The sequence below is a fragment of the Salmo salar genome, chromosome ssa17 (genome assembly GCF_905237065.1).
Source record: "Salmo salar chromosome ssa17, Ssal_v3.1, whole genome shotgun sequence".
NCBI classification, from domain to species: Eukaryota; Metazoa; Chordata; class Actinopteri; order Salmoniformes; family Salmonidae; genus Salmo; species Salmo salar.
The window spans coordinates 26,135,441-26,163,118 of record NC_059458.1 but is presented as its reverse complement, the minus strand read 5'-3'; the positions used below and the strand labels follow the sequence as shown (position 1 = coordinate 26,163,118).

The window sequence follows — 27,678 nt, the reverse complement described above, 5'->3', positions numbered from 1 at the left end:
ATAATGTGCCTCAGCACTATAATAAAGCCATCTCATTACAAAGATCTGATTATCAGGTTTGTCCTTTACCACTGAGTCTTCTTCTGCAAAGGAGAGACACAATGGCAACAATGTTACTACTTTTAATGATGTTTATAACAAAGTTACAGTAAGAGATTTTTCATATACATTTGTAAGTAAAAAAGAAACGTCATCCCCCAAATACAGCAGACAAACAGGTCGACAAGATGGGACATAGTTAAACGACTACGGTCTCCCTACGTTGTTCTTGTTCCTGTGACAACAGTGTGGCGTGATAGTAGTTGATATAGCAGTAGTAAGCTAGTATACTGTTGAGTGGGTGTGTTCATCATCTATGTAGTCTGCCAAGTAGTGACATCACACCTTGCACTGCCACAACCATGGGTGTCACCACCTAGTGTTAGTGTGACAACTGCTACCTCACTAAACGAGACAGGAGGAAGTAGGGACCAGATTTGGAGTGGTGTACAGAACAATGACAAAAAAAACTGTAATCCGTTACGTTATCAGCAAACATATTGTAATCAGATTAGATACTTTTGAAAAACTAGATTACTTCTTGGTTTACAAAAATGTTACATTGACACCTTTCTGTTTTATCAATTACATTAAATATAATTTATGTTTATTTCCCGAGTGAGTCTGATCACAAGTCAGAGACCACTATGACACGTGTTTGATGGATCATTTGTCTTCTAATGCCTCAAGGGGAAAGTAATCTAAAAGTAATCTGATTACGTTACTGAGTCATCTAAAAGTTAGTTAACTGTTTACAATTTCAGATAACTAGTAACGGATTACATTTAGAAAGTAACCTACCCAACTCTGTGTGGGTGTTAGAAAAAGATATGCAGGCCTACACGTTTTCTTTGTTTTGTTAAAAAAAAGTATTAAATCACGATACACAGGCAGTGAATCGAGGCACTGAATCCTAAAACATACAAAAATACCTTACATTTGACCATCTACCAACAGTAAGATCATTCTGCATTGACATCCATACTGAATGAGAAAAAAAACACGCTCTTTTCAAAAAACATTTTCTGCTTGACGATATCTTCCCTGAAATGTACCATAATATACATTGCGCTTTGGATGCCAGTGCTTGGTTCTGTATCAGTCTACTACAGTATAAATACGCTGTAGGGATGGGAGTAGAAAGAGAAGCGTGAAGAGAGTGGGAAAGACCGTCAGAGGCCGGGATTCAATCCGGTCCCAGGTTATAAAGAAAGGTATTACGTATTTTAAAGGCAATGTTCCCTGCTTTTGCAGAGGTCCCATTCACAATAAATGCTGCATATGTTCAGCTCAATCAGAAATTGCCTTTAAAAGCCGCAACGCCTATAACCCTGCGATCGGATTGAATCCCGGCCAGAGTATTCTTTGGTATTTGTGTAGATGAACCATTTAACAGGATTTTTGCTTTGGAATACAGCTGGAGGAAAAGATCTGCCCTCTACTTGATGTAGAAATAAAACAAATGTTAAGGGGTGAGCAATAATTTCGACTCAAGGGCCACATCGGGATTTAAAAATTCAGCGGAGGGCCACACTTTTTTGGGGACCGATTTGTTCGGCAACAGCAATTTATGGGCCAGAAAAAGGGCAGTTATTTTAAAACGTAAAAGGTCCATTATAATTTAAATACTTTCTAGTTTTAGACGTTCAAAAGTTTCCTGGAGTGTTTTTTTCCTCTGACCGTATGTTGCCGACCCCTGCATTACTTGGTGTACAAATAAAACTAAGACGATGTGATGACTAACTGCACAACATTCAGGTAAAGCGACTACAAAGGACAGCAGCACCACTGATCTAAGTGTGTGGTAGAGCGTTATGTCTTTGGTTTCTTTTGAGATGCAGCCTCCTGGTGTTGAATAGGCCCAACAGTCCCAGATGAACCCAGCACTAGACAGCCTGTCCCTCCCCAAGACTGGAACCATCAGTTAGGATGTCAGTAAAGCTTTACAAACAGGTTGTTTTTTAACCTGCATTAACATACAAGTAGTAGTCTGGAGATACCAAATATCCATCCCATCCATTAAGGCCACAAAATAAAACATTTTCTCCCTTGTGATGTAAACATAAAGGCATGAAAAGTACAAATTGTGAAAACTTCTGGCTTGACATTTTTTTGATAAAACAACACACAAAAGTAAAAAACAAAACGCAGTACAGCTTGAGTACATTTCCTTAGTTACAAGAGGACCATAATGGAAACAAGCATTTGGACTTCGTGTTTATATCCTCAACAGTTTGGTATGGGTATCTGTTGCCAGGTCAAAAAAATGGCATGGATTTTAAATTGGCAAATCAAATCATTAAACTGCAAATCAACAGACAAAAAGGCCAGAAACGGATCAGTCCACACCCTGTGGTTTACTTTGGTCCAGAGTCACACACACATTTCTATCCTAAAGAGGATGTTAAAGAATGCACTACATTCAAATTACAGGAACCTACTAGTTCAGATAGAAAACAGGAATATTTAATGTATATATATATATATTACTTGCATGTGAATATCGAGCGCTAGACGTAAAGTAAAAATGGCCCTCGGATACATATTTAAAAAACTTCTCAATATAGCAGAGCAAACCCACATCAAAAAGACTCAAGTAAGCAGAGATACAACTACATTTCCCATAAGGCTTTGCAGGAAACCCCCAGAACAAACAAACACACCAAGAGACCTACCCATCAAACCAGCTACAAAATTAAAACGCTAATGCTTTGGTATGTAGGATCAGACAAGAATAAACTACCATTTCCGTGAATATATTACATAATAATAGCAGTAGTACTGGACACTGCAGTGCATGTGGAGTCAGCTCATGTTGTGTATCAAGATATGATTCTCTGCTATTTAGTCACCGTTTCAAACGTACAGCAAAGCTACAACAACAAAAACAGGTAAACATTTCTACATTCTTAGAATTTCTGATTTCAGTTTTGCTTGACTATATATATTGTTTTCTTGCTGCTGAGGTATTTCAATATATTATGTTATGAGTCAGTACTGATTGCAGTACCTGGGGCTCTAGTGGCAGCATATTTGGTCTTACGAGAAAGAATAAGCTCAGAGAAGGCCAGACCTGGACAATCTCCTTTAACTTGAACATGCAGTGACTCACTGGGAAATGGCTATCCTGAGTATTACTTCAAGATCATTACTCTTGTAAATACCTTCTTGAACTCATGTAATCCAAGGCAGAGACTCAGTATGGGCCATGCAACCCCACTGTACTACTGACACCTTACCCTACCTTCTCCAGATGCTCTTTTTGGTATCCTGCCTCTGTCTTCTATAGACCTCGGCATAAGGGAGGAGAATATCAGAGAGAAACATCTTTGTTAGTCTTTGGAAAGTCCCCTTCAAAATATTGCATTAATCTCTCCCACTCTGGAGAGGTCCATTAGATAAATCCCTATGCTACATTACACTAGTGTGATGATAATATAGAGCTAAGTCTAGTACACTAATATTTTTGGGTTGGATAAGTTCTTGAAGTCCGCTTTTTTTAACTCTTCCCAGAGACTGCAGTAAAGCTCTTCCATAGCAAGTCTACATCCAGGCTCTCTCACACTCAAGTGATTATTTTTAAAGAGTTGGAACTAAGTTGAAAAACATGTTAAAGCAACAAAACTTTTAATAAAAGTTTTGAGAAATGTACAAAAATGTACAAACGGCAAATATCAGAGAGCACACAACTAACCGCAAAGAACATTTTAGGTAACATGAAAAACAAGCAGAGAGAAATCTAATCTTTAGTTGTAAATCTGATGTCAACGGTCAAGGCCTGTACAACACGCCCTCAAGTAAAACTTCAAATTAGAGAACCTAACACACAGATCATCATGAAGTCTCTCTAGAAAGTTAAACCGTGTCAGTTTCATTCAATACTCAGCAAAATTAAATCAAAACGCACATTTTTGGTTTTAGAAGCAGTTCTGAGGAAAAAGAGATTCTATTGCCAAATCTCAATCAATCTTTGAAAGGACCGTTAGGACCCCTTGTGGCAGAGACAGGGAGGAAAACATCTTAAGAATATTTTTCCAACAACAACTTTTTGGTGGTAGCAAAAAGAACAAAGATTAAATAACGACCACTGAAGAGGAAGAAATGGGGAGCGACCCGCCCCGCGAGTTCATTCATTGGGCCTTAGAGGCTCTGACGATGGTGTTGACTGGTGTGGTTGCCGTGGTGATGGTGTTGGTGCCAGCGGTGAGTTGCAGGCTGAGGGCACTGGCAGGGATGAAGCTGACAGGGTTACTACCCAATAAGGACAGGCTCTGGGGGTTCAGGAATAGGGGCGTGTTCACCATGCTGGGGGCGGAGCCAGGCATGCTGGTGTTGGCAAATAGCAGGTTCCCGTTCCCGTCCAGGGTGGTCATGGGGAAGGACCCGCTGGAGGCCAGAGCTGCGAGGAAGGAGGGAAGGTTAGACTAGCATAGTGACTGGGGATCATTTCTCCCTGATAAGACAAGAGAAAGCAAGGGTTCCACATCCCTTCTTGTAACCAAAACAACCCTATTTCAGAGCTCTAGTGACTTTTAAACAAGCCAGAAAGGAACACATTAAATGTATATTTAAGTATGTATATAAAGGTGCATAGTAGCGGGGTGTACTTGCCACTCAACACACCTTGGATGGTGGCTAGCGCTCCTCCAAAACCTGCAGTGGTTAGGTTCAGTAAGGCCCCCCTGGAGGAGTAATCAGTCACTTATGTGATAATGGACACAATACATCTTTTTCACTTAGATACTGAGTGGACACAGCACTTTGTGTCTGTGTGAGCCTCACCCTGTGTTGAACTGCGATGAGGGCATGAGACTCGGGCTGATTCCCGCCGCTGCAGCCGCCATTGCAGCCAGACCCCCGCCGTTGCTGTAGAGCATCTGCCCCGCCTGCGTCATGGTAACGGCTGGCTGTGACATGGTTGTCACGGAGGAGGAGGGTGTGAGGGACATAGAGGGGACTGTAGGGGTGCTGGAGATGACGGATGCTGTGTTGCCGGTGGCTGACGCCAGGGTCCTGTCTAGAACACAGGATGGTCAACATTACACCATATAAATAATATACTATCAACATCAAATAAATAACTACAGGACAAAAGACAAGTCAGCATCACCTTCAACGATGAGGGGAAAAAACTATCAAGTTACAGTCTGGATATTATTTTTGACGGCATATCGTATCGTTTTGACAATACATTTTTTTGCGCTAGTTTGCTGTACGAGCACTATTTTTCCTTCATAGCTTCAAATGAAATTTTGTTTGTCACATACATGGGTTTAGCAGATGTGGCGAAATGCTTGTTCTCCATCTTCTTTTAAAATAGGAAGCCAATTTGTTTTCAGCACTTTTATTTCACTGACTAATCAAAACCAGTTTTCTCATGGCTCTCCCTCATCCCTCTGCAGCAGACATGGTGAGTAATATGTTTGGAACATCGAAATCGCAATAAAAATCATAGTATCAAATCGCAATACATATAGAAGAATCGGCACCTAAGTACGGTGATATGGTATCGTGAGGTCCCTGGCAATTCCCATGATCTTAGTCTGGATAAACTAATGTGGAACTGCTACTACCCATCAGTGTTGGGATTAGTTACTTGAAAAAGTAATGTTACTCATTACATTTAACAAAAGTAACGGTTTATATTACTTTCATGAAAAATATCTCAACAGCTCAGTTTGACTGTGGGAGAGAGGAAGGCAGGCTGCTCGCTCTACTTACATATACATACATACATACATACATACATACATACATACATACATATATGGGCTGCTTAATTAGCCATATATAATGTAAACCAAACATCAGCTATCAGTTGTGGTTATAGCCTGCATGTATATGACCCATAGAGATGCACAGAGGACACACTTTCCACTAGGCGGTGAAGCCCTCTTTGGGCTTTGCCATCACAGAAACTATCAATGGAAAAGATCAGACGAGTACACCCCAGACTAGAAAAATATACACGTACCTGTGAGGCTGAAGCTGGTGACAGGCAGAGAGGGGGTGACGGTCACAGTGGTCTGGGGTACAGTGTTCACCAGGCTGGCAGTAGTAGGGGACGAGAAGATGGACTTCTGGAAAGCCGAGCTGCTGGGAGGATTGATCCTCTTCTCCTTCTGCCGGCGGTTACAGAACCACACCCGGATCACCTCCTTCTCCATGTTCAGCTGGTCTGCTATCAGGGAGATCTCGTCTGACGACGGCTTCTGGTTTTGCTGCAAGGGGACAAAGAACACCAGACTCAGTGAGAGAAAGTAGACACCAAGAGCTGGCAGTGTTCTGTAGACACCCCGGCTACTTCTAAATGCACGGCGTACAGTCAAACATCCCTTATTTGGGTCGAGCTCTTCTAAAAGGCATCTAAATCTCGCCTGAACAGGTACAATCTTCTTTGTTAGAACCAGGTCTCACCTGGAGGAAGCTCTTCTCCAGGGCCACGCGGATATTGGTGTCGATGCTGGTCCTCTTCTTGCGGCGCCGGCTATTGAGGTCAGACGCCAGGCTGAGTGACCCGTGACCAGAGCCCAGGGGACTGAGGCTGGGGCTGGACTCTGAGCTCACATTCTCTGCAGCCAGGGGGACAAGGAGAGTGGGTCAGAAAACACAGAGGGAGAAAAATTCTCAGATACACTATCCAAATATAAAAATGTACATAATGACAATTTAAAAAATAAAAAAGATTACACACACACACACCTTCCTTATGAGGACCTACCTGCGTCGTTGAGCCACTTCTCCAGCAGCGGTTTCAGCTTGCACATGTTCTTGAAGCTCAGGTTGAGTGCTTCAAAGCGGGAGATGGTGGTCTGGCTGAAGTCATTACCATACAGCTTCCCCATGGCCAGCCCCACGTCACCCTGGAGGGAGAAGAGAGGGGGAGAGGACGCAGGCAAAGTAAGACTGACATCAGACATCAACCAGGTTGGTAGTATATAGGGTGAGTTCCCTTCCTTAAAAATGTAGTTTGAAGCACTGAGTATTTAGGAAAAAAAGCTCAAGTACAATATAAATGCAATCCATGGAACTCTTTCATATCCTGTTTCTATGGTAAAATAATGAGGGGGGAAAAAAATAAGTTTGGGATTAAATAATTTCACAAACACAAAAAATAAAATCCAATCTATTATGAGCGTATTACAGCGGAAGCCAGTCCTGAGTCCCTGGGCCATACCTGTGTGAAGCCCAGTCTGATCCTCCTCTGTTTGAAGGCCTTGGAGAAAATCTCCAGCTCTTCCAGATCACTGGCGTCCTCCAGAGTGGGCGTGCCCAGACCCTTAGGGGGCGGGGTCTGGCTGTGGATGAGGAGCTGGCCGGGGGTGGCAGTTATGGTCCGCGTGGGAGCGGCCGCCTGCGCGCGATAGGAGAGAAAGATAGAGGGAGGAAGATAAGAGATGTGCATGGTCTGTGTTCCTGTCCTGAAACAACCCACAGCCACTAACAATTCGGCTACTGTGGAAAAGTGTGTGTTTCCCCTAACCTGTGGAGCGATTGTGATAGTTGGAGTCTGTAGGAGGTTGGCTTGGCTCTGAGGTAGTTGAGTGAGAAGATTTTGGGCTTGCAGGAGATCTGTCAAATGAGAGACGGTTTAGTGAAAGTTCCTGAAACATGAAACTACTTCAGTGCTGGTGTATAGCTTACTATGATACTGAAACATACTGGGCTGTCCCTGTGGAGTCTGGGAGATGAAGAACTGAGGCTGTAGCTGGGTGGCCATGGAATGACCTGGCTGGACCAACACAAACTGCTGCAGGCCCTGCTGCTGGAGCTGAGAGGGAGAGGAGCCAGTGTTAGACAAGTATGAGTCACTGTGTGTGAGTGAGTATATAACACTATAGTAGATCTCTTACAGGAGTGATGTGTATAGGCTGGGACAGTGGGAGTTGGGTGGTGATGGGGGTGGCTGCGGAGGCAGAAATGGCAGCCCCCGTGGTGCTGCTGTTCTGGGCCTGGCTGGCGGAGTGCTGCTGAACGGCTGCTGCAAGGAGCTGGGCCTGAGCCTGCTGGAGAAACAGCTGCTGCTGCGCTGGAGACAAGGTCAACTACACAAACAAACACACACACACACACACACACACACAGAGACAGAGAGAAGAGATTGAGGGAGAGAGCATGTGAGTAAGAGAGATAAAAGGGGGTGTATCAGAGATTTAATCTGTGGCTTAAACCCTACTACTTTTAAATTGTAAAAAGCCAGTGCAACCTATGGGGATATGACTGCAGAGAGAGAGAGAGAGCGGTGGGAGTATTATAATCAAAGACCGGTTATGAGGCACATGTAAATTGGCATACATTTGCATATCCACCCCCACCTGTTTCTAAGCGACAGTTGGAGTGGGCTAATTAGCATGCAGCAGACAGCGCGCTGGTTTTTTGTTTCAGTGAGAGGAGGCATGCTTCCATTTTAACGGCTAGTTCCAAGCTGGCGGGCTAAAGTAGCGGGCTAAAGGCGTCACCATGGCAATGAATGGACCCCTTGAGTATTTTATTTTACCTTCATTTAACTAGGCAAGTCAGTTAAGAACAAATTCTTATTTTCAATGACGGCCTAGGAACAGTGGGTTAACTGCCTTGTTCAGGGGTAGAACAACAGATTTTTATCTTGTCGGCTTTGGGATTCAAACTTGCAACCTTTCGGTTACTAGTCCAACACTCTAACCACTAGGCTACCCTGTAGTCCTGAACTGTAGCCAAGGGGACGGGATCTTATCCGTCTTGCCTTGGTGTTAGCATCATGTTGGCTATGGAGCTAACTGACTATTGGCTTGTAGAGTATTAGAGACTAAAAGTATGCAAATGAGCATTTCTGGCTTTTGTAAAAAAAAGAAGAAGAAGGTGGGAGTGTGTGTGTTACCTGTTGCAGCAGAGCCTGTGACTGTGCATTGGTGAGGGACATGACAGTCTGCTTCTGAGAGTCCCGGCCATTGGTCAGCACGCCTAGAGAGACGGGAGGTCAGTCAGAACAACACAGTCAAAATCCTCCAACATACATCTTCACATTGGACCAAATATACAGACTCAAAGTTGTTACTACTCTGTTACCACAGTACAGCACCGAGGACAACACCATCGAACCTCAAGTCAGTTCAGGACTACATTTTCTGTGATGGAAATGAAACAGGCCATAATATATAAAGACGGCCAAGCTCATTCCAAGAAACACATTCCATGACATACTAAAGGCACTAGCTGTAATCAAAAAAAGGCTGTAGGAACTCACCTTTGACTATGTCCCCGTTCTCCATGTTGCTTTTACTGGATACTGACAGGTTGATTATCGAGTCTGAAACAGAGAGGAAAAATAGAAGCTTAGCTTACCAAACGGCTCCGAAACAGCACATGACAATTCAATTTATGCCTTCAGAAAACGGCAAATTCAATGGATCAACAAGTGTAGAATTCCACAAACCATCACAGGTGTTCTGGAATAGTCTATTGTCATGACACACGGCCCAGTACCCATACTACTAGCATACCAATTGAATAGCACTGTATCCAAACCCAAAACATTGCTTCATTCAAGTGGTATGTTAGTGTGGATATTGGAACAGATCTCTCACACTGCTCTGCTCACCGGCTATTGCAGAGTCCAGTCTGTGGCATCACTGGCGTGCCATCCAGGCCAGCTGGCACTGACCCCGCTCAGTTGGGCCCACTGACCAGGAGCAATCAGAACCCAGAAGACTGGCACAGCCAGATGTGTTAAACAGAACCCAACACAGCAGGAGGAGATCCGTCTAGTGTTCTCTCTCGCTGACTGTAACAACACCGCCTCTCTCACTGTAACAACTAGCTGATCGGCACACCGCCTCTCTCACTGTAACAACTAGCTGATCGGCACACCGCCTCTCTCACTGTAACAACTAGCTGATCGGCACACCGCCTCTCTCACTGTAACAAATCAACAAGAGTGTGGCAAACAGTCCTCCTGTCTTTTTCTCCTAATTTTCCTCTCTCGCTCTCTCCCTGTGGAATGGAACAGAAACAGAGTGCAGCTGGCAGCGTAGCGCCCATAACGAAGCAGCGTAATCAGTATTCAGCTGATTAGAGCCGTATGCAAATTCAGCCCCCCGTTTCTCATTAAGCCAAGGCGCCCACTTTGAAGTTGCGGCGAGCAATTCATTTCACACAGCGCTCCGAAAGCTTTCTGCATAATTCAAAAAATCTTTATAAATATTTATCAGCTAATTTGCATATTAATTAGATATCTTTTAAGGAGTACGTGGCATGTGCCAAATAAGTTCACTCTTGTGCGCACTCTCTCCCTCGCAACTCTTATAATGTGAGGGTGATAAATTACTTCCAAGCTGTAGGCCCCACTTTGCCATTTGATAGCAAACTGATAGTAAACGTTGTTTCCAAATCCAAGACATGAAGGCGTGAGTGAGTGTATGACTACTCAAACCCTTATCATGGCCTTCTCTTCAATGGCAAATCTCCAAAACAAAACATATATGACATTGAATGTGTATATGAGACTGATGGCTGTAGGCCTACATTGAAAATGTTGGAGCTTCAGCAGACAGTTGTGGATAAGAGCCTTGAGTTCCATAAACCTAATTGGCACACAATGCATTATGCAAATCATTCAATTAATAGAATTTCAGATTAGCAATGAATTATGCTTTCATTTTATTGAAAACCCAAATGCATAATGCAAAGTAGATAAGGAAGATAGAGCGCACAGGTGAGAGGGGGCAGAGAGAGGAGATGGCAGAGAAAATGAAAATTCAGCATATTCAAATAACAGACATCCAAAATATGCAAAACATTGATCATATTCTGTCAAATTGGAGCTGAAAAACACTGCATCAGATTCCTCCTGACCATTGGAGGCCCTGACACTCAGGGCTTTACGACACTCCGTAACATTCTATCAGAAGTCGTTTACCTCCAGGTAGACAACTACAGGACTAGACGGTAGTAAAAGGAAAAATGGGAAAGGAATAGGCTAAGTCAAAAATGTGATTGTTTTGGAAGAGACTAACTGATGGGTAGCCTATATGATGAGTAGTCTACATGAGATCCACAGAAGACCTTGTTCTTACATTAACCTCTAGTACACCGTGGGGTGGCTAGGGAGGGGTCTCTTACTCAACTGTGTCACATTTACTCTTCAGAAAACACAGGCTGAGCTAGTACTAGGACAACTCTAAAAGTTATTCCACTGGCATGCCTGTAGGCCTAGCGGGGAAGACACAAAGGATGACAAACTTGGCCATTTCAATTTCAGTCTGCTTTCACTAGCAAACAGAACAAACCAGTTGGGAACAGTAGCCCTCTTTGCCCAAAAAGTATTCAACCTGATAGCTAGTCTGTGACCTTGGCCTGGAACTTGGTACAGGTACTTACTTGCCTGTAACCAGAGTTACAAACGTGGTGGCAAACTCCACTCCAAGCTGTTTAACATTTTATCAAAACGATTTTAGTTCAAATGTCGAAGAGAAGTTAGGAGAACTACGCTATAAGGATGTCAACGTTTCCATGGATTTTCATAGTTTTTCGTTGGTGCGATCTCATTGATACAGTACCCAAAACGTTGACTGTGTTCATTACTACAATCAAATTACTGTAGTCAGATCGTAATGAAAATAAGTGATCTCCTCCTAGCGGTAAACCCTCCTCCCAACTGCATTGCAAATAATAGATTTACTGAATTAATGCAATTGTTGTATCAAGTCCTCGCTAGATTATTTAATTCTAAGCATACCTCTGAGATAAATGAATATGCAAAATGTAGCGAGCTGCTAGTTAGCACGAAGTAACACTAGCTATTTGCTAGCTAGTGTCCATGCAAGCGAAGCTAGCTCGTTAACTATTGCCTTTTTTTCTGTAGCCATGTTCCATTACAAATAAAAAAGTGAAATAGCTAGAGCAAACAACTCAACAGCGTTGCCGATTACAGATAAAATATGTTAAATTGCTGTGACTTTTGGCTATGAATATGGAACGCGCACCACACAAAGGAGGGAATGTCTTCTCCTCGAACGACAATAACAATCCTGGCTAGTTTTTTTTTTTGCTCCTACACGCGCCGGGTAAGATTGTAAACTGGACCAACCATATGGTGCTGGCTTTTTCGTTTATTTGTTACGAAGTCAAGCCAAATAAGATATAATCGGCAAATGAATATGTAAAATGTAGTAATGATTACCTGGTCCTGAACTTTCATATTGGCTCATTACTCCTCCGTCAGCCATATTGAATATTTAAAACAAATGCATTCAGTCAACTATAGAAGCCCTCCCACCCGGGTCGTCACTATCTGACCATGCTAGAACCGACGGAAGTAGGCCTACAGCGCTTCAAAAACCTCGAACACGATTTTAAACACTTATACCCGACCAACCCTAACATAATCCTACAATTAATTTTAGAACAGATATCGGCTGTTCTAGCTCAGTTCTGCATATACTTTTTTTTTTTACTTTTGCCCATCTAGCATGTTCATCTAGTCACTAGCCTAACACTCACCTGGCATCAATAGAGACAATAACACCACTACAAATAAACCATGGCAGAGAGTGGTAATGACATGTTTTTCTTTCGCAATGTGGAACAGTAGCATTGACTATGTTATTTGCGCGCGTGTATGTCTTCTGGCTTGAACTGTGCGAGTGCATACAGTACATGCCCATACTTGTAGGGCTAGACAGACGCTCAATAGGATATTGACTGCCTTGTCAGTGTGTCTTGCTGTAGTCTTCTACCCATAATATAACAAGCAGATAGTATGTATGGGGTAAAAATATTGTGATAAAAAGCACCCAGTTCAGTAGTGATGAATATGTTGAGTTCCCCCTTACAATGTAAAGTGCTATGCGATTTGGTTCATGCTTATCCTAATTCCTTTTATTCTGTCTTCTATTCTTCTACTCTGTCTCATGTTTCCCATAAAGATGTGATCAACTAGAATCCAGGTCAGTGTCCTTAGGCATGAGGAATGAGATTAAAAAATAAAAACAACCAGATAATTGCTTTAACATTTATTGCAATTATAAATATGGGTTGCGTTTGTGCCTCAAAAATTGTACAGCATAAATATTTTATGTCTTGAACAGTAATCTAGTTTAGATTGTTTTGTAGGTTAGTTGTTGCATTTTACAATCAATGCAACAAACAGCAAACGTGTGTTCGTGTGTTACTCTACTTGCACTGCACAAGCAAGGCAGTTAGGTTGAGGCAATATTTAAATATTGTGAATCTGAATATTTTGCGTCCATTTGATTATAAAATTGACTATGAGAAATAAACTCGTTTGAGTTTAGAAAGCAAGGTGCACATTTTCCCTTTTCCATTCTAATAAAGCTTAGATATTTGATTTAGATTAGTATTTACATGTCAGAATGATCTATAACAAGTACCTATAGAATTATAAAGGTCACCCCACTTCTGAGATTAAAAAGACCACAAGTGATGTTCTAAGAAATCCCCATTGACTAGCAGCGGCATGTGTAGCAAGTGTGCAATTTTAATTTATTAGCTGAAGAAACATATTAACATTGGATTGAGTTTCTTTCATACTGTAAGTGTGACACTGTCTTTGATTGGTTAAGAGTCACTGCTTCTGTAACCATTTGACTTTGATTCTTGTTGTGCCCTCCAAGCTGCTACGATGTCATCGTCCTGCATTTCTGCCTCAGCCTGAGCCCGAGACCTCTGCCTGAGCTGGCTGAGGAATCTGTCGACATCTTCTTCCTCCTCCTTTTCTTCCTTCCTTTCTATCCTCCCCTCCGTCTCCCCTCCACTCTCATATTGTGAGTGATGAGTAAACTTCCTCTTCGATGTATAAGTCTCCTCTTCTTCCTCGTCTTCCTCAGTGGTTGCGAAGGATCTTCTAGCCCTGTAGCTGCTGGAATCCACGCCGTTGGAAGATAATTTGCCAAGTACACGTGACTCTGTGTCTGCCTGGAATCTGGAGCGATATCTGGATGCGACTTCATACTCCTCCTCTTCTTCTTCCTCCTCAGATGAGTCCCTCCGGCCTCCGAAGTTATACACGGAGGCAGATGGCCCTGGATCAGTCTCGTCTTCTGCACTATAGGATGCTGGTTTCCTTGAAGGAGGCATGACGTTGGTTAGCCATTCATCAACACTGGTGTTCTTTTCTTTCTCCAGAGCGGTGGAGAGATTTAGACAGCCCGAAAGGCCATAGCTTCGCGTAGGTGCTTTCTTTTTCTCTGGTGCAGGTGGGAGAGACGTCTTTATCTTTCCCGTTAAATAGTCATCCTCCTTCTCTTCCTCTTCTTCACTCTTGTCCTTGGGCTTCTTCTTCTTGTAGAGTGTGCTGCGCTTGTTATCTTCGGCGATCTTCTTCACCCCGTAGCAGGCCATCTTGTTCCTCATCTCCGACTGCATCTGCTTGTCCATGGAGTCCAGCTTCTGTAGGTTGACCTGGTCCGCAAAAAGGCTGTAGAGGGGCACGCTGGTGGTGGTGATCTTGCTCCTGCGGGAGCCCAGACCGGAGACGCTGGAGAGATTATGGGTAGAAGAAGCAGCACTTCTACCGGAGAGCACAGACTCGGCCCTGTCAGCACCGACACCGTGATGAGCCAGCGAGCTCGAATAGGACGCTCCACTCAGCATAGAAGCCTTGTCATCGTCCAAGCCACGTCTTGCTGGCCCTACCACACTAGATGCCCCACCGAAACTTAGCACCGATCCAGCCTGGGACGGGGGGAGGCTCATCTCACGCTCCTTCTGGATGAGGGTCTCGGACACCACATTGGCGATCCAGTTTTGAATGCTGGACAGGTCGACCATGGGCTCCCCACCAGGTCCCTGCATTGTGGGCACAGGGATCATGGGGACTTGGGGAATGCCCTGCGGAATTCCTGAGCCCATGGAGGCCTGAGATCTGGTGCTGCGGGCTTGGGATACAGAAGACCTGCCACTCAGCATGGACATGTTGTCATCATTGGCAATACTTCCGGCTTGTGAGCCGCCAGGCTGGGCGAAGAAGGCAGAGAGCGGCAGGGTGCTACCGCTCATGGAGCTCTTCGTCTCCCAGCCGCACATGGACTGACTCTCCTCCAGCGTCTTCCGCGAGCGCTCCAGGAGCTCCTCCCGCCTCTGTCTCCTCTTGGCTGTGGCCGAGTCCTCGCCGCGGCTCATCTCCACAATGTCATCTTTTGTTGCCTTGTTGTCCTCTCCAAGCCGCTTCGCCTGTTTCATCTTCCAGGTCTGGTAGGCTGTGAGGTTAACGTCCTCCAGTGCTGGAGTGCGGGCCTCAGCATCGCCCTCTCCCTGCTCCCCACTGCCCCATATACCCCCGGCTCTTTTCTCCCCATCCCTCCCTTCATCGTTCTTATTCCAGCCAAACTGGATCCTCTTCACCCTCCAGCGCTCCAGGGGAGTTAGGTTCTCCTTGTTCCTCTTGCAGAAGTTGTACATGGAGCTGGTGTCCGAGAGCACACTCTCCACGTCATCCTCGATTGTCTGCTTCTTATTTTCTGTCCCCTCCATCGCTGTGCTCTCACTGTTATTGTCGTCGTCCTTCTTGCGGTAGCGCGCCGCCGCCTGCTCCTCAATCTCCTTCAGACGCTGCTTCCACAGGTCAGAGTAGCTGCTGCAACTGGCCGTGGACACTGTCTCTGAGGGGGAGCGCCGCGGGCGCCGCTTCAGGCGCTCTTTCATGGCCAGGACATCCTCGCTGGTCACGCTCTCCAGGTCTTCTGGTGCCCCAGGACCCCGCATGCCCCCCAGGAGAGACTCCTCATCCCCAGCCTCGCTCATCAGCTGTTGCTCCCACCACTCCTCGCTCTGGTACTTCTCGTTCCTCCTCTGCCACTCGCGGATCATGCTCATGCCATCTTCATCCCCATCCTCTGCATCCTCCCCACCGTCGCCAGCGTCTTTTCCAGGCAGGGCCAGGCCCTCTGTCGTCTCTGCCCGTTCCAGGCCCATCCGCTGCCCTCCAAAAACTCCGTCCCTGAGGGCGGCGGCTGCGGCAGACGAGGCCACGCTACTCATCATGCTTTGGCTGTCCTCCTCCTCCTCCATCATGATGGAGTGGGCCTTCACGCCCATCATGCTCTCTTCGTCGTCAAACAGTTGGGCGCGGGTTTGGGCGTCGATGACGGAGCACTGGCTGAGGGTGTCGTCATCATCGTCATCACGCTCCTCTAGTAGCGTCTCGTTGAGCTGACGCAGCTGCTTTAGGAAGCCCTCGTTGGGGTTGATGGGTCGCTTCTTCCTCAGAGTGGTCAGTGCCTCCATGATGGTCATGTGTTGGAAAATCATGAGGTAGGCGGCCACCAGCACAGCGGAGCGGCTCTCGCCCATCATAGAGGACACCAGGACCTTACCTGCAGGAGAAGAAGACAAAAACACACTTCCCATTGGTTACCCTTGACATAAGAAATAACTATTTTTCAGGGTTTATATATAGTTAATTAGAGATACATTTGCAACATAAGGGATGAGCAAATGACAATACTGATTTCATGAATCTGAAAGCATTAGGTACGAGTTTGATGATAACAGCTGTAGCTGTAGGAGGCTAATACATTTTATGTGCAGGTAGAGCCAGCATGATGTCTACTCTGCAATGACACTCTATAACCAGCAGAGGGCTGTATTCCCTTCCAGTTGTGACTGTGTCACTCCTAAGCACTGTACCCCCCCCCTCCTCCCCCAGTTATAAACTCTGACATCATAACCCATGATATGATAACCCCCAAGGTGCCAGGTTTGAAATGTGATACGATGCCTACTCCCTCCCTGTAGCAGAAAGGAGCGCGAGGCCCCGCAGACCCAAACCAATGACATGAATACTAGTCACTACTGCTTGACATTTAACCTGATTCTTAACAGCTATGTGTTTAATTAACTCAGAAGAGGTCAGTGGATCTAATCTATTTGGGGTTTAATTAGAGTTGGGGGGGGGGTGAAAAGTTTTTAGAAGATGATTCACCCGCCAAAACAGAGTCCAGATATAGCTAGGCTATCCCTGTCCATTGGCTCTGACTAACCTCCCTAAAATAAGACTGACAGCCACCCCTGGTTATGATGAGTAATTAGGAGTAGTCTATAGATTAGTCTAGAATCTAGATGGAACTCCAAGCAGTCTCTGGATTGGTCTAGAGATGGAATTCCAAGCCTCATCATCACTGGGTCCAGTTAAACCAAGCAAAACAATCCAGAGATTGGTTCTACTATGTCCAGGTCAGCCCAGACTCAACGTCAATGGAAATGGGAGAAAAACATGAGATCACACAAGAAGACGTTCATATCGTATCCATTAAATATCCTGGTAATAGCTCTCCCTCGCTGTCTGATAGGCTAGGTGGAAGTTTCACCATATTACTTTCATCAATCAAATCCTGGTAGATCTACAAATGCATAGGGCGTAGGGTCTAAGGCGGGTCCATTAAGAATTGGGCCTTGATCCACCAATAAGAACACACAAAAGAACCCTGACTCACCCTTGTGTGTCAACAGGGCCTCATCCAGGAACTCAGCGCAGGTTCTGAAGTGAGGGGAGATGTCAGACTCTGCAAAGTCATCTACCTCGATACCCATGTATCCGATGTTCATGCCAGCGTAGAAGGCTTCCCCGGTGTAGACCCCGGTACCGTGGGCAGCGTTCAGGATGTGGGTGATGCCCATGCGCTTCAGACGAGCTTTATTGACAGCCACGGATCTGCAAAACAGAGGAAGGAACAAGCAACGCTGTTGTTGTTGTGGTCTTATAGTCACGGTTATGAAACGGCTGGTAAGGACATGGAGTATCCATGACAAGTACACTGACCCGAAACAGACTGCAATACACAGGCCTCTTTTACAAAGTATTATAAACTGGGTGGTTCGAGGGATGAATGCTGACTGGCTGACAGCCGTGGTATATCAGACCGTATAACACGGGTACGACAAAACATGTCTTTTTACTGCTCTAATTATACGTTGATAACCAGTTTATAATAGCAATAAGGTTCCTCGGGAATTTGTGGTATATAGCCAATATACCACGGCTAAGGGCTGTATCCAGGCACTCTGCGTTGTGTCGTGCTAAGAACAGCCCCTACCCATGGTATATTGACCATATACCACACCCACTCGGGCCTTGTTGCTTAATTATACCATAGGAGGTGAACAGCTATCTACCTGTCATTCTATTGACACTCAGTGAGGTAGTGTATGGTGAAAGTGAGGTGGGGGTAATTCTAGCTGGCATGATGTTCCATGAGATATGCATATAATACTGTATTTTGAAGGGCAGAGCATGTGTGTGTGTGTGTGTGTGTGTGTGTGTGTGTGTGTGTGTGTGTGTGTGTGTGTGTGTGTGTGCTTGTGTGTGATGGGTGTGTGGGGATATGTAATGCATACAGTAACTTCCACGGCACAGTGAGTGACTCACTTCTCAGCGATGAATATGTTGTTCCACACCTCGTCCACGGGGTTGTTGGGGGCCTCCAGGCGGTCCTGTACCATGGCCCGCTGGATGTCCATCACACAGGGGGTGTTGTAGGGGCTGCGGTCATCGATCATGTCCTTCACCCGGTTGTACAGGTCCTCCACCATCAGCTGTTCCGCTGTCTCCAACATGCTGTCTGGGGTACTCTCTGCCCTGATACCCCGTTGTGGGAGCTCTGAGGAAAGGAAAGAGCAGACTATTCAGATACACACACACACACACACACACACACACACACACACACACACACACACACACACCCTACTGGCTAATCCACAATATTACATAATTCATTGCATCTAAACGTGTAAGTAGGCTACAGACAGTGGCTAGATTGACTGACCCTCTGTGTCAGTCTTCACAAACCATACCAGGAGTATGTCACATTTGCAGACAGCATCCGTTAAGGATAGACAGCTGCTGCAGTGACACACTGTTAGAAAGCAAAGTAACCTATTCAAAGTTAGCTAGGAGCATAATTGTGGTGTGTGGGCGAACGCAGTACCCCAATCAGACAGTCTAGCTATGGACAATGGCTTGGACGTCTCTAGCTGGATATTGCCATAATGAACACATTGTATTCTCAGGTAAAAGATAGAGGTGATTACTCTAACGCTACAGTATAATCAAATCAAACTTTATTTGTCACATGCGCCAAATACAACAAGTGTAGACCTTACCGTGAAATGCTTACTTACAAGCCCTTAAATTTTTTTTTAAAGGATCTGCCCCTTTTACATTTTTTTGGCCTAAAATGACATACCCAAATCTAACTGCCTGTAGCTGAGGCCCTGAAGCAAGGATATGCATATTCTTGATATAATTTGAAAGGAAACACTTTGAAGTTTGTGGAAATGTGAAAGGAATGTAGGAGAATATAACACATTAGATCTGGTAATGCAAGAGAAAGGCCATAATGTATTATTCCAGCACAGGTGCAATTTAGATTTTGGCCACTAGATGGCAGCAGTGTATGTGCAAAGTTTTAGACTGATCCAATGAACCATTGCACTTCTGTTCAAATGTTGTATGAAAACTGCCCAAATGTGCCTAATTTGTTTATTAATAACTTTTCAAGTTCAAAACTGTGCACTTTCCTCAAACAATAGCATGGTATTCTTTCACTGTAATAGCTACTGTAAATTGGATAGTGCAGTTAGATTAACAAGAATTTAAGCTTTCTGCCAATATCAGATATGTCTATGTCCTGAGAAATGTTCTTGTTACTTACAACCTCATGCTAATCGCATTAGCCTACGTTAGCTCACACGTCCCGTGTGAGACCCACCGATCCAACAGTGCAGTTCAAGAAGAGTTAAGAAAATATTTACCAAATAAACTAAAGTAAAAATGTTTTTTAAAGTAACACAATAAAATAACAATAACGAGGCTATATACAGGGGGTACCGAGTCAGTGTGAGTGGTACAGGCTAGTTGACGTAATTTGTACATGTAGGAAGGGGTGAAGTGACTATGCATAGATAATAAACAGCGAGTAGCAGCAGTGTACAAAACAAATGGAGGGTGGGGGGGTGTCAATGTAAATAGTCCGGTGGCCATTTGATTAATTGTTCAGCAGTCTTATGGCTTGGGGATAGAAGCAATTAAGACTTGGCGCTCCGCTACCGCTTGCCGTGCGGTAGCAGAGAAAACAGTCTATGACTTGGGTGACTGGAGTCTCTGACAATTTTATGGGCTTTCCTCTGACACCGCCTATTATATAGGTCCAGGATAATAGAGCATTGCAGTGCACGCTGTATGTATTCAAGGTCTCTCTGGAGTGTCTTGGATTGATTATTGAAATGCTTTTTTAGCAAAATACAATTAACCCTTGTATGTAATATAAGTATCTTTGTCAGGCCGAAGAGAAGTAGCTTTGTCCGTGACATTGTGTAATGCAATGCAACCAAAATTGGCCTTCGGGGACAATAAAGTTCTATTGAATTGAATGGGGACAAACCACAGACCCAACTGCTTTATCTCTATGGGATAAATACAATATGTACTGGAGCCAAGCACTCCCAATGTCCTTGGCACCAGTACAGTATTTTTTAACTAGGCAAGTCAGTTAAGAGCAAATTCTTATTTACAATGACAGCCTACCAGGGAACAGTGGGTTATTTTTACCTTGTCAGCTCTGGGATTCAATCCAGCAACCTTTCAGTTCCTGGCCCAACGCTCTAACCAACCACTAGGCTACCACTAGGCTACCTGCTGCCCCAAGGTACTTTCTGTATAAGGTGAACCTGCAAACATGACTAGGGTTGGCTGTTTTTCCCCGGCTTTCTTTGTGGTTCCACCCTTCAACTTTCTTTAACCTTTCGAGAGCTTGGGACTATTGGTTCTATCTGTATTTTAGTCAAAATGTAGTTATTGAAACAGCCTTGTTCTGTTCAACGTTCTCTACCTATACAGTAGTCTAAATACCTAAATTCATGTTAAGTTAAAAAGAATACAAGATAAAAGTAGTTCAAACTACTCATTCAAACCAATGAGGGTTCAGAACTTTAAAGCCAATTATCTCAGAATCATCTTTTTCCAGATAGAACTTTACAGTCCCACGCGCTCGCTTTGTCGACAGCCATGCTTCTCTAGGTGAACAGCATTTATAAAATTGTATTCTGCCAATATGAAAGCTTTCATTTAGATATTTTAAATCATAATGTTCAGATCCACTCACGAAGCCACAAAAACAGCATGTGAGTTATGTGTGTTTGGTGGAAAGAATCTGTGTCTTTCTTAGTACTGAAACTATCGAGGTTACCTAGCCAGCTACACGTTCAAAGTCAACAACGCAGCCACTGCTAGCTAGCCTACTCCACCAGCCAGCAGTACTGTATCATTTTAGTCAATAAGATTTTTGCAACGTAAGCTTAACTTCCTGAACATTCGAGACGTGTAGTCCACTTGTCATTCCAATCTCCTTTGCATTAGCGTAGCCTCTTCTGTAGCTTGTCTACTATGTGTCTGTCTATCCCTGCTCTCTCTCCTCTGCACAGGCCATACAAACGCTCCACACCGCGTGGCCGCTGCCACTCTAACCTGGTGGTCCCAGTGCGCACGACCCACGTGGAGTTCCAGGTCTCCGGCAGCCTCTGGAACTGCCGGTCTGCGGCCAACAAGGCTGAGTTCATCTCAGCCTATGCTACCCTCCAGTCCCTAGACTTCCTGGCGCTGACGGAAACATGGATTACCACAGATAACACTGCTACTCCTACTGCTCTCTCCTCGTCTGACTACGTGTTCTCGCATACCCCTAGAGCATCGAGCCAGGTGGCACTGGAATCCTCATCTCTCCCAAGTGGACATTCTCTCTTTCTCCCCTGACCCATCTGTCTATCTCCTCATTTGAATTCCATGCTGTCACAGTTACCAGCCCTTTCAAGCTTAACATCCTTATCATTTATCGCCCTCCAGGTTCCCTTGGAGAGTTCATCAATGAGCTTGACGCCTTGATAAGTTCCTTTCCTGAGGATGGCTCACCTCTCACAGTTCTGGGTGACTTTAACCTCCCCACGTCTACCTTCGACTCATTCCTCTCTGCCTCCTTCTTTCCACTCCTCTCCTCTTTCGACCTCACCCTCTCACCTTCCCCCCCTACTCACAAGGCAGGCAATACGCTTGACCTCATCTTTACTAGATGCTGTTCTTCCACTAATCTCATTGCAACTCCCCTCCAAGTCTCCGACCACTACCTTGTATCCTTTTCCCTCTCGCTCTCATCCAACACTACTCACTCTGCCCCTACTCGGATGGTATTGCGCCGTCCCAACCTTCGCTCTCTCTCTCCCGCTACTCTCTCCTCTTCCATCCTATCATCTCTTCCCTCTGCTCAAACCTTCTTCAACCTATCTCCTGATTCTGCCTCCTCAACCCTCCTCTCCTCCCTCTCTGCATCCTTTGATTTCCTCTGTCCCCTATCCTCCAGGCCGGCTCGGTCCTCCCCTCCTGCTCCGTGGCTCGACGACTCACTGCGAGCTCACAGAACAGGGCTCCGGGCAGCCGAGCGGAAATGGAGGAAAACTCGCCTCCCTGCGGACCTGGCATCCTTTCACTCCCTCCTCTCTACATTTTCCTCTTCTGTCTCTGCTGCTAAAGCCACTTTCTACCACTCTAAACTCCAAGCATCTGCCTCTAACCCTAGGAAGCTCTTTGCTACCTTCTCCTCCCTCCTGAATCCTCCTCCCCCTCCCCCCCTCCTCCCTCTCTGCGGATGACTTCGTCAACCATTTTGAAAAGAAGGTTGACGACATCCGATCCTCGTTTGCTAAGTCAAACGACACTGCTGGTCCTGCTCACACTGCCCTACCCTGTGCTTTGACCTCTTTCTCCCCTCTCTCTCCAGATGAAATCTCGCGTCTTGTGACGGCCGGCCGCCCAACAACCTGCCCACTTGACCCTATCCCCTCCTCTCTTCTCCAGACCATTTCCAGAGACCTTCTCCCCTACCTCACCTCGCTCATCAACTCATCCTTGACCGCTGGCTACGTCCCTTCCGTCTTCAAGAGAGCGAGAGTTGCACCCCTTCTGAAAAAAACCTACACTCGATCCCTCCGATGTCAACAACTACAGACCAGTATCCCTTCTTTCCTTTCTCTCCAAAACTCTTGAACGTGCCGTCCTTGGCCAGCTCTCTTGCTATCTCTCTCAGAATGACCTTCTTGATCCTAATCAGTCAGGTTTCAAGACTGGGCATTCAACTGAGACTGCTCTTCTCTGTGTCACGGAGGCTCTCCGCACTGCTAAAGCTAACTCTCTCTCCTCTGCTCTCATCCTTCTAGACCTATCTGCTGCCTTTGATACCGTGAACCATCAGATCCTCCTCTCCACCCTCTCCGAGCTGGGCATCTCCGGCGCCGCCCACGCTTGGATTGCGTCCTACCTGACAGGTCGCTCCTACCAGGTGGCGTGGCGAGAATCTGTCTCCGCACCACGTGCTCTCACCACTGGTGTCCCCCAGGGCTCTGTTCTTGGCCCACTCCTATTCTCGCTATACACCAAGTCACTTGGCTCTGTCATATCCTCACATGGTCTCTCATATCATTGCTATGCAGATGACACACAATTAATCTTCTCCTTTCCCCCTTCTGACAACCAGGTGGCGAATCGCATCTCTGCATGTCTGGCAGACATATCAGTGTGGATGACGGATCACCACCTCAAGCTGAACCTCGGCAAGACGGAGCTGCTCTTCCTCCCGGGGAAGGACTGCCCGTTCCATGATCTCGCCATCACGGTTGACAACTCCCTTGTGTCCTCCTCCCAGAGTGCTAAGAGCCTTGGCGTGACCCTGGACAACACCCTGTCGTTCTCCACCAACATCAAGGCGGTGACCCGATCCTGTAGGTTCATGCTCTACAACATTCGCAGAGTACGACCCTGCCTCACACAGGAAGCGGCGCAGGTCCTAATCCAGGCACTTGTCATCTCCCGTCTGGATTATTGCAACTCGCTGTTGGCTGGGCTCCCTGCCTGTGCCATTAAACCCCTACAACTCATCCAGAACGCCGCAGCCCGTCTGGTGTTCAACCTTCCCAAGTTCTCTCACGTCACCCCGCTCCTCCGCTCTCTCCACTGGCTTCCAGTCGAAGCTCGCATCCGCTACAAGACCATGGTGCTTGCCTACGGAGCTGTGAGGGGAACGGCACCCCCGTACCTTCAGGCTCTGATCAGGCCCTACACACAAACAAGGGCACTCCGTTCATCCACCTCTGGCCTGCTCGCCTCCCTACCTCTGAGGAAGCACAGTTCCCGCTCAGCCCAGTCAAAACTGTTCGCTGCTCTGGCACCCCAATGGTGGAACAAGCTCCCTCACGACGCCAGGACAGCGGAGTCAATCACCACCTTCCGGAGACACCTGAAACCCCACCTCTTCAAGGAATACCTGGGATAGGATAAAGTAATCCTTCTAACCCCCCCTTAAAAGATTTAGATGCACTTTTGTAAAGTGGTTGTTCCACTGGATACTATAAGGTGAATGCACCAATTTGTAAGTCGCTCTGGATAAGAGCGTCTGCTAAATGACTTAAATGTAAATGTAAATGTGTCTCACCGTCGTTGATGATTTGTTTGGCAGCTATAGCTGAGGACAGGTGAATGGGCTCCATATAGATGCTCTCGGCATCTGACCCTGATATCATGGAGAATCTGGACTCAGAGATCACGGAGAAACTGCAAAAGTATAGAGACATAGTCATAACCATATAAATATAATTACTATGGAGTACTGAGCAGACCGGGGGGGTGCAAATATATGTAATGTCAAATACTGGAGATATAATTGATTTAGCCTGACATGCAGGGTGGGCGGAGATGGCACTTTTGGGACTATTAAACAGCTTGGAAAATTCCAGAAAAATGATGTCATGGCTTTAGAAGCTTCTGATAGGCTTTTGAGTCATTGGGAGGTGTACCTGTGGATGTCTTTCAAGGCCTACCTTCAAACTCATTGCCTCTTTGCTTGACATCATGGGAAAATCAAAAGAAATCCGCCAAGACCTCAGAAAAAATTGTAGACCTCCACAAGTCTGGTTCACCCTTGAGAGGAATTTCCAAACGCCTGAAGGTACCACGTTCATCTGTACAAACAATAGTACGCAAGTATAAACACCATGGGACCACGCAGCCGTCATACTGCTCAGGAAGGAGACGCGTTCTGTCTCCTAGAGATGAACGTACTTTGGTGCAATAAGTGCAAATATATCCCAGAACAACAGCAAAGGACCTTGTGAAGATGCTGGAGGAAACAGGTACAAAAATATCTATATCCACAGTAAAACAAATCCGATATCGACATAACCTGAAAGGCCGCTCAGCAAGGAAGAAACCACTGCTCCAAAACCGCCTTAAAAAAGCCAGACTACGGTTTGCAACTGCACATGGGGACAAAGATCGTACTTTTTGGAGAAATGTCCTCTGGTCTGATGAAACAAAAATAGAACTGTTTGGCCATAATGACCATCGTTATGTTTGGAGGAAAAAGGGGGAGGCTTGCAAGCCAAAGAACACCATCCCAACCGTGAAGCACGGGGGTGGCAGCATCATGTTGAGGGGGTGCTTTGCTGCAGGAGGGACTGGCGCACTTCACAAAATAGATGGCATCATGAGGAGGGAAATTTATGTGGATATATTGAAGCAACATCTCAAGACATCAGTCAGGAAGTTAAAGCTTGGTCGCAAATGGGTCTTCCAAATGGACAATGACCCCAAGTATACTTCCAAAGTTGTGGTAAAATGGCTTAAGGACAACAAAGTCAAGGTATTGGAGTAGCCATCACAAAGCCCTGACCTCAATCCTATAGAAAATTTGTGGGCAGAACTGAAAAAGCGTGTGCGAGCAAGGAGGCCTACAAACCTGACTCAGTTACACCAGCTCTGTGAAGAGGAATGGGCCAAAATTCACCCAACTTATTGTGGGACGCTTGTGGAAGGCTACCCGAAACATTTGACCCAAGTTAAACAATTGAAAGGCAATGCTACCAAATACTAATTGAGTGTATGTAAACTTCTGACCCACTGGGAATGTGATGAAAGAAATAAAAGCTGATATAAGCCATTCTCTCTACTATTTTTCTTACATTTCACATTCTTCAAATAAAGTGTTGATCCTAACTGACCTAAGAGAGGGAATTTTTACTAGGATTAAATGTCAGAAATTGTGAAAAACTGAGTTTAAATGTTTTTGGTTAAGGTGTATGTTAACTTCCGACTTCAACTGTATGTATTTGACCCAGGTCTAGTGTGCATCATAGTCAGTGTGTGACAGTAGTAATCAGTTCTTGTGAGCACTTCTGATGAAAGACGTTCTATATACTATAAAACTGACATGGCTATACTCTCTACAAATTGACCAAATTGTGCTTGGAAGCTGAATTGAAGTTGAACAATACATTTATTTCACACACTATTAGAGCCCTGGGTGGGTCATTTCCCATTACAGAACTACAAGAACAGTTGGTCTCCACGTAAGCTTACCTGCTGGGGGAGGGACAGCGGAGATACTGGGACTGAATAGATTTGACCTTAGTCACCTCCTTTTCACTCTCTCCATCAGGCACCGTCTGATCGCCCTCGCTCGGTGACGCCATGGCAACGCAATCCTTCCTTTCTTGTCTTCAAGGATGTGGGAAACAGAAATTCCTCTGTTGATTCACAGAGGAAATTCATTAGTGAAACAAGCTCAGATTAGAATTAATGGAATGTACTAATGGACAAAACACAAACTATTGCAGACACAAATACACACAGAATATGGTTGATAGTTACTGTGTTTTCACTGGATTCCCAAACACAATTATGTGTGTTATGAAAGCAGACATTACTCTTTCAAAAAAATACAGTTCTTGATCCCGGAAAGATGTTCCAGGAAATCTGAATGTCTCTTCCATTACCATAACATTAACTGCTAACCTTAACTCATAAGAAGTGCATCATTCTAACATATAGCTATTTCTTCACAGACACACAGCCTCCATTTGTGGATCATGACAGACTAGAGAGATGAAAAGGCCTGTATCAACTGTTCATCACATAAGCCCAGTAAATATGATGAGGTACGTATGCTTCATCACGCTTAACCCTTCTGATAGTCAACAGGTAGTCACTCACTGTCACAACTGAAAAACTGCAATCATCTGAGATTATACTGAATGCATGAATGTGTGTATGTGTTGTGTGTGTGTGTATGTCAGCCTGAGTATTTATTTTTAGCAACAAGGACAGCTGCACAGAGCCTTCAGGCCCAGTGGTGTGACAGAGCAGTGAAAAGTGGGTGAAGACACCACAGTTCTGTGGTAACCACCCCTCCCCCCACAAAGGTAAACCTAACCTCGACCCCTAACCCCAGACGTTGTCTCTTACCTGAGCTGGTTTTAGCTGTGGTCCGCCTTTCACTGTCAGGACGTTGGGACTGTGGGATTGTAGGGGTCCGAGCGAGGAACCTATACCTAACTTATACGAGAGTCCCCAACCCTATCTGCTGCCCCCTTCCCCACCCTTACCCCTCTGTGGGCACTCCCCCTGACACCTTACACCCCTGTGACATCACCACAGCTTCTCTCAGAGGAACATTATTAACCCTGTGAGCCTGGGGTCCAGCCAAGTCCAGATACAAAGGTGCAGCAATTGGTTACACACACAGACACAGAAATATCTGTTTATTTAGATGAACAATGGATGCACGTCCGATTAGTCTTATAAACCTGTTATTATTTGTCTGTGTA

General features: G+C 45.3%; 2 protein-coding genes across 6 annotated transcripts; both read right to left on the bottom strand.

The window, feature by feature from the left end:
- Nucleotides 1-106: 106 nt before the first annotated feature.
- Nucleotides 107-12,308, bottom strand: LOC106575732 (POU domain, class 2, transcription factor 1). Of its 5 annotated transcripts, none has more exons than XM_014152395.2 (13): nt 12,197-12,308; nt 9,263-9,325; nt 8,897-8,979; nt 7,893-8,084; nt 7,684-7,810; nt 7,523-7,611; nt 7,217-7,393; nt 6,761-6,902; nt 6,457-6,611; nt 6,014-6,260; nt 4,822-5,056; nt 4,651-4,721; nt 107-4,438 (listed from the first exon to the last, which is right to left on the bottom strand). In XM_014152395.2, the coding sequence occupies exons 1-13, from the start codon at nt 12,240-12,242 to the stop codon at nt 4,170-4,172; spliced, it is 1,896 nt and encodes a 631-aa protein (XP_014007870.1). In that variant the 5' UTR covers nt 12,243-12,308; the 3' UTR covers nt 107-4,169. The 5 variants fall into 5 exon arrangements, with proteins under 5 accessions (XP_014007870.1, XP_014007872.1, XP_014007873.1 ...); XM_014152397.2 differs by having other exon boundaries at nt 4,663-4,721; XM_014152398.2 differs by having other exon boundaries at nt 7,702-7,810.
- A 705-nt stretch (nt 12,309-13,013) lies between these two features.
- Nucleotides 13,014-27,471, bottom strand: LOC106575736 (serine/threonine/tyrosine-interacting-like protein 2). The gene is made up of 6 exons (XM_045699213.1): nt 27,317-27,471; nt 26,432-26,598; nt 24,510-24,628; nt 18,401-18,632; nt 17,469-17,686; nt 13,014-16,349 (listed from the first exon to the last, which is right to left on the bottom strand). The coding sequence occupies exons 2-6, from the start codon at nt 26,542-26,544 to the stop codon at nt 13,594-13,596; spliced, it is 3,438 nt and encodes a 1,145-aa protein (XP_045555169.1). The 5' UTR covers nt 26,545-26,598; nt 27,317-27,471; the 3' UTR covers nt 13,014-13,593.
- Between the last annotated feature and the right edge of the window lie 207 nt (nt 27,472-27,678).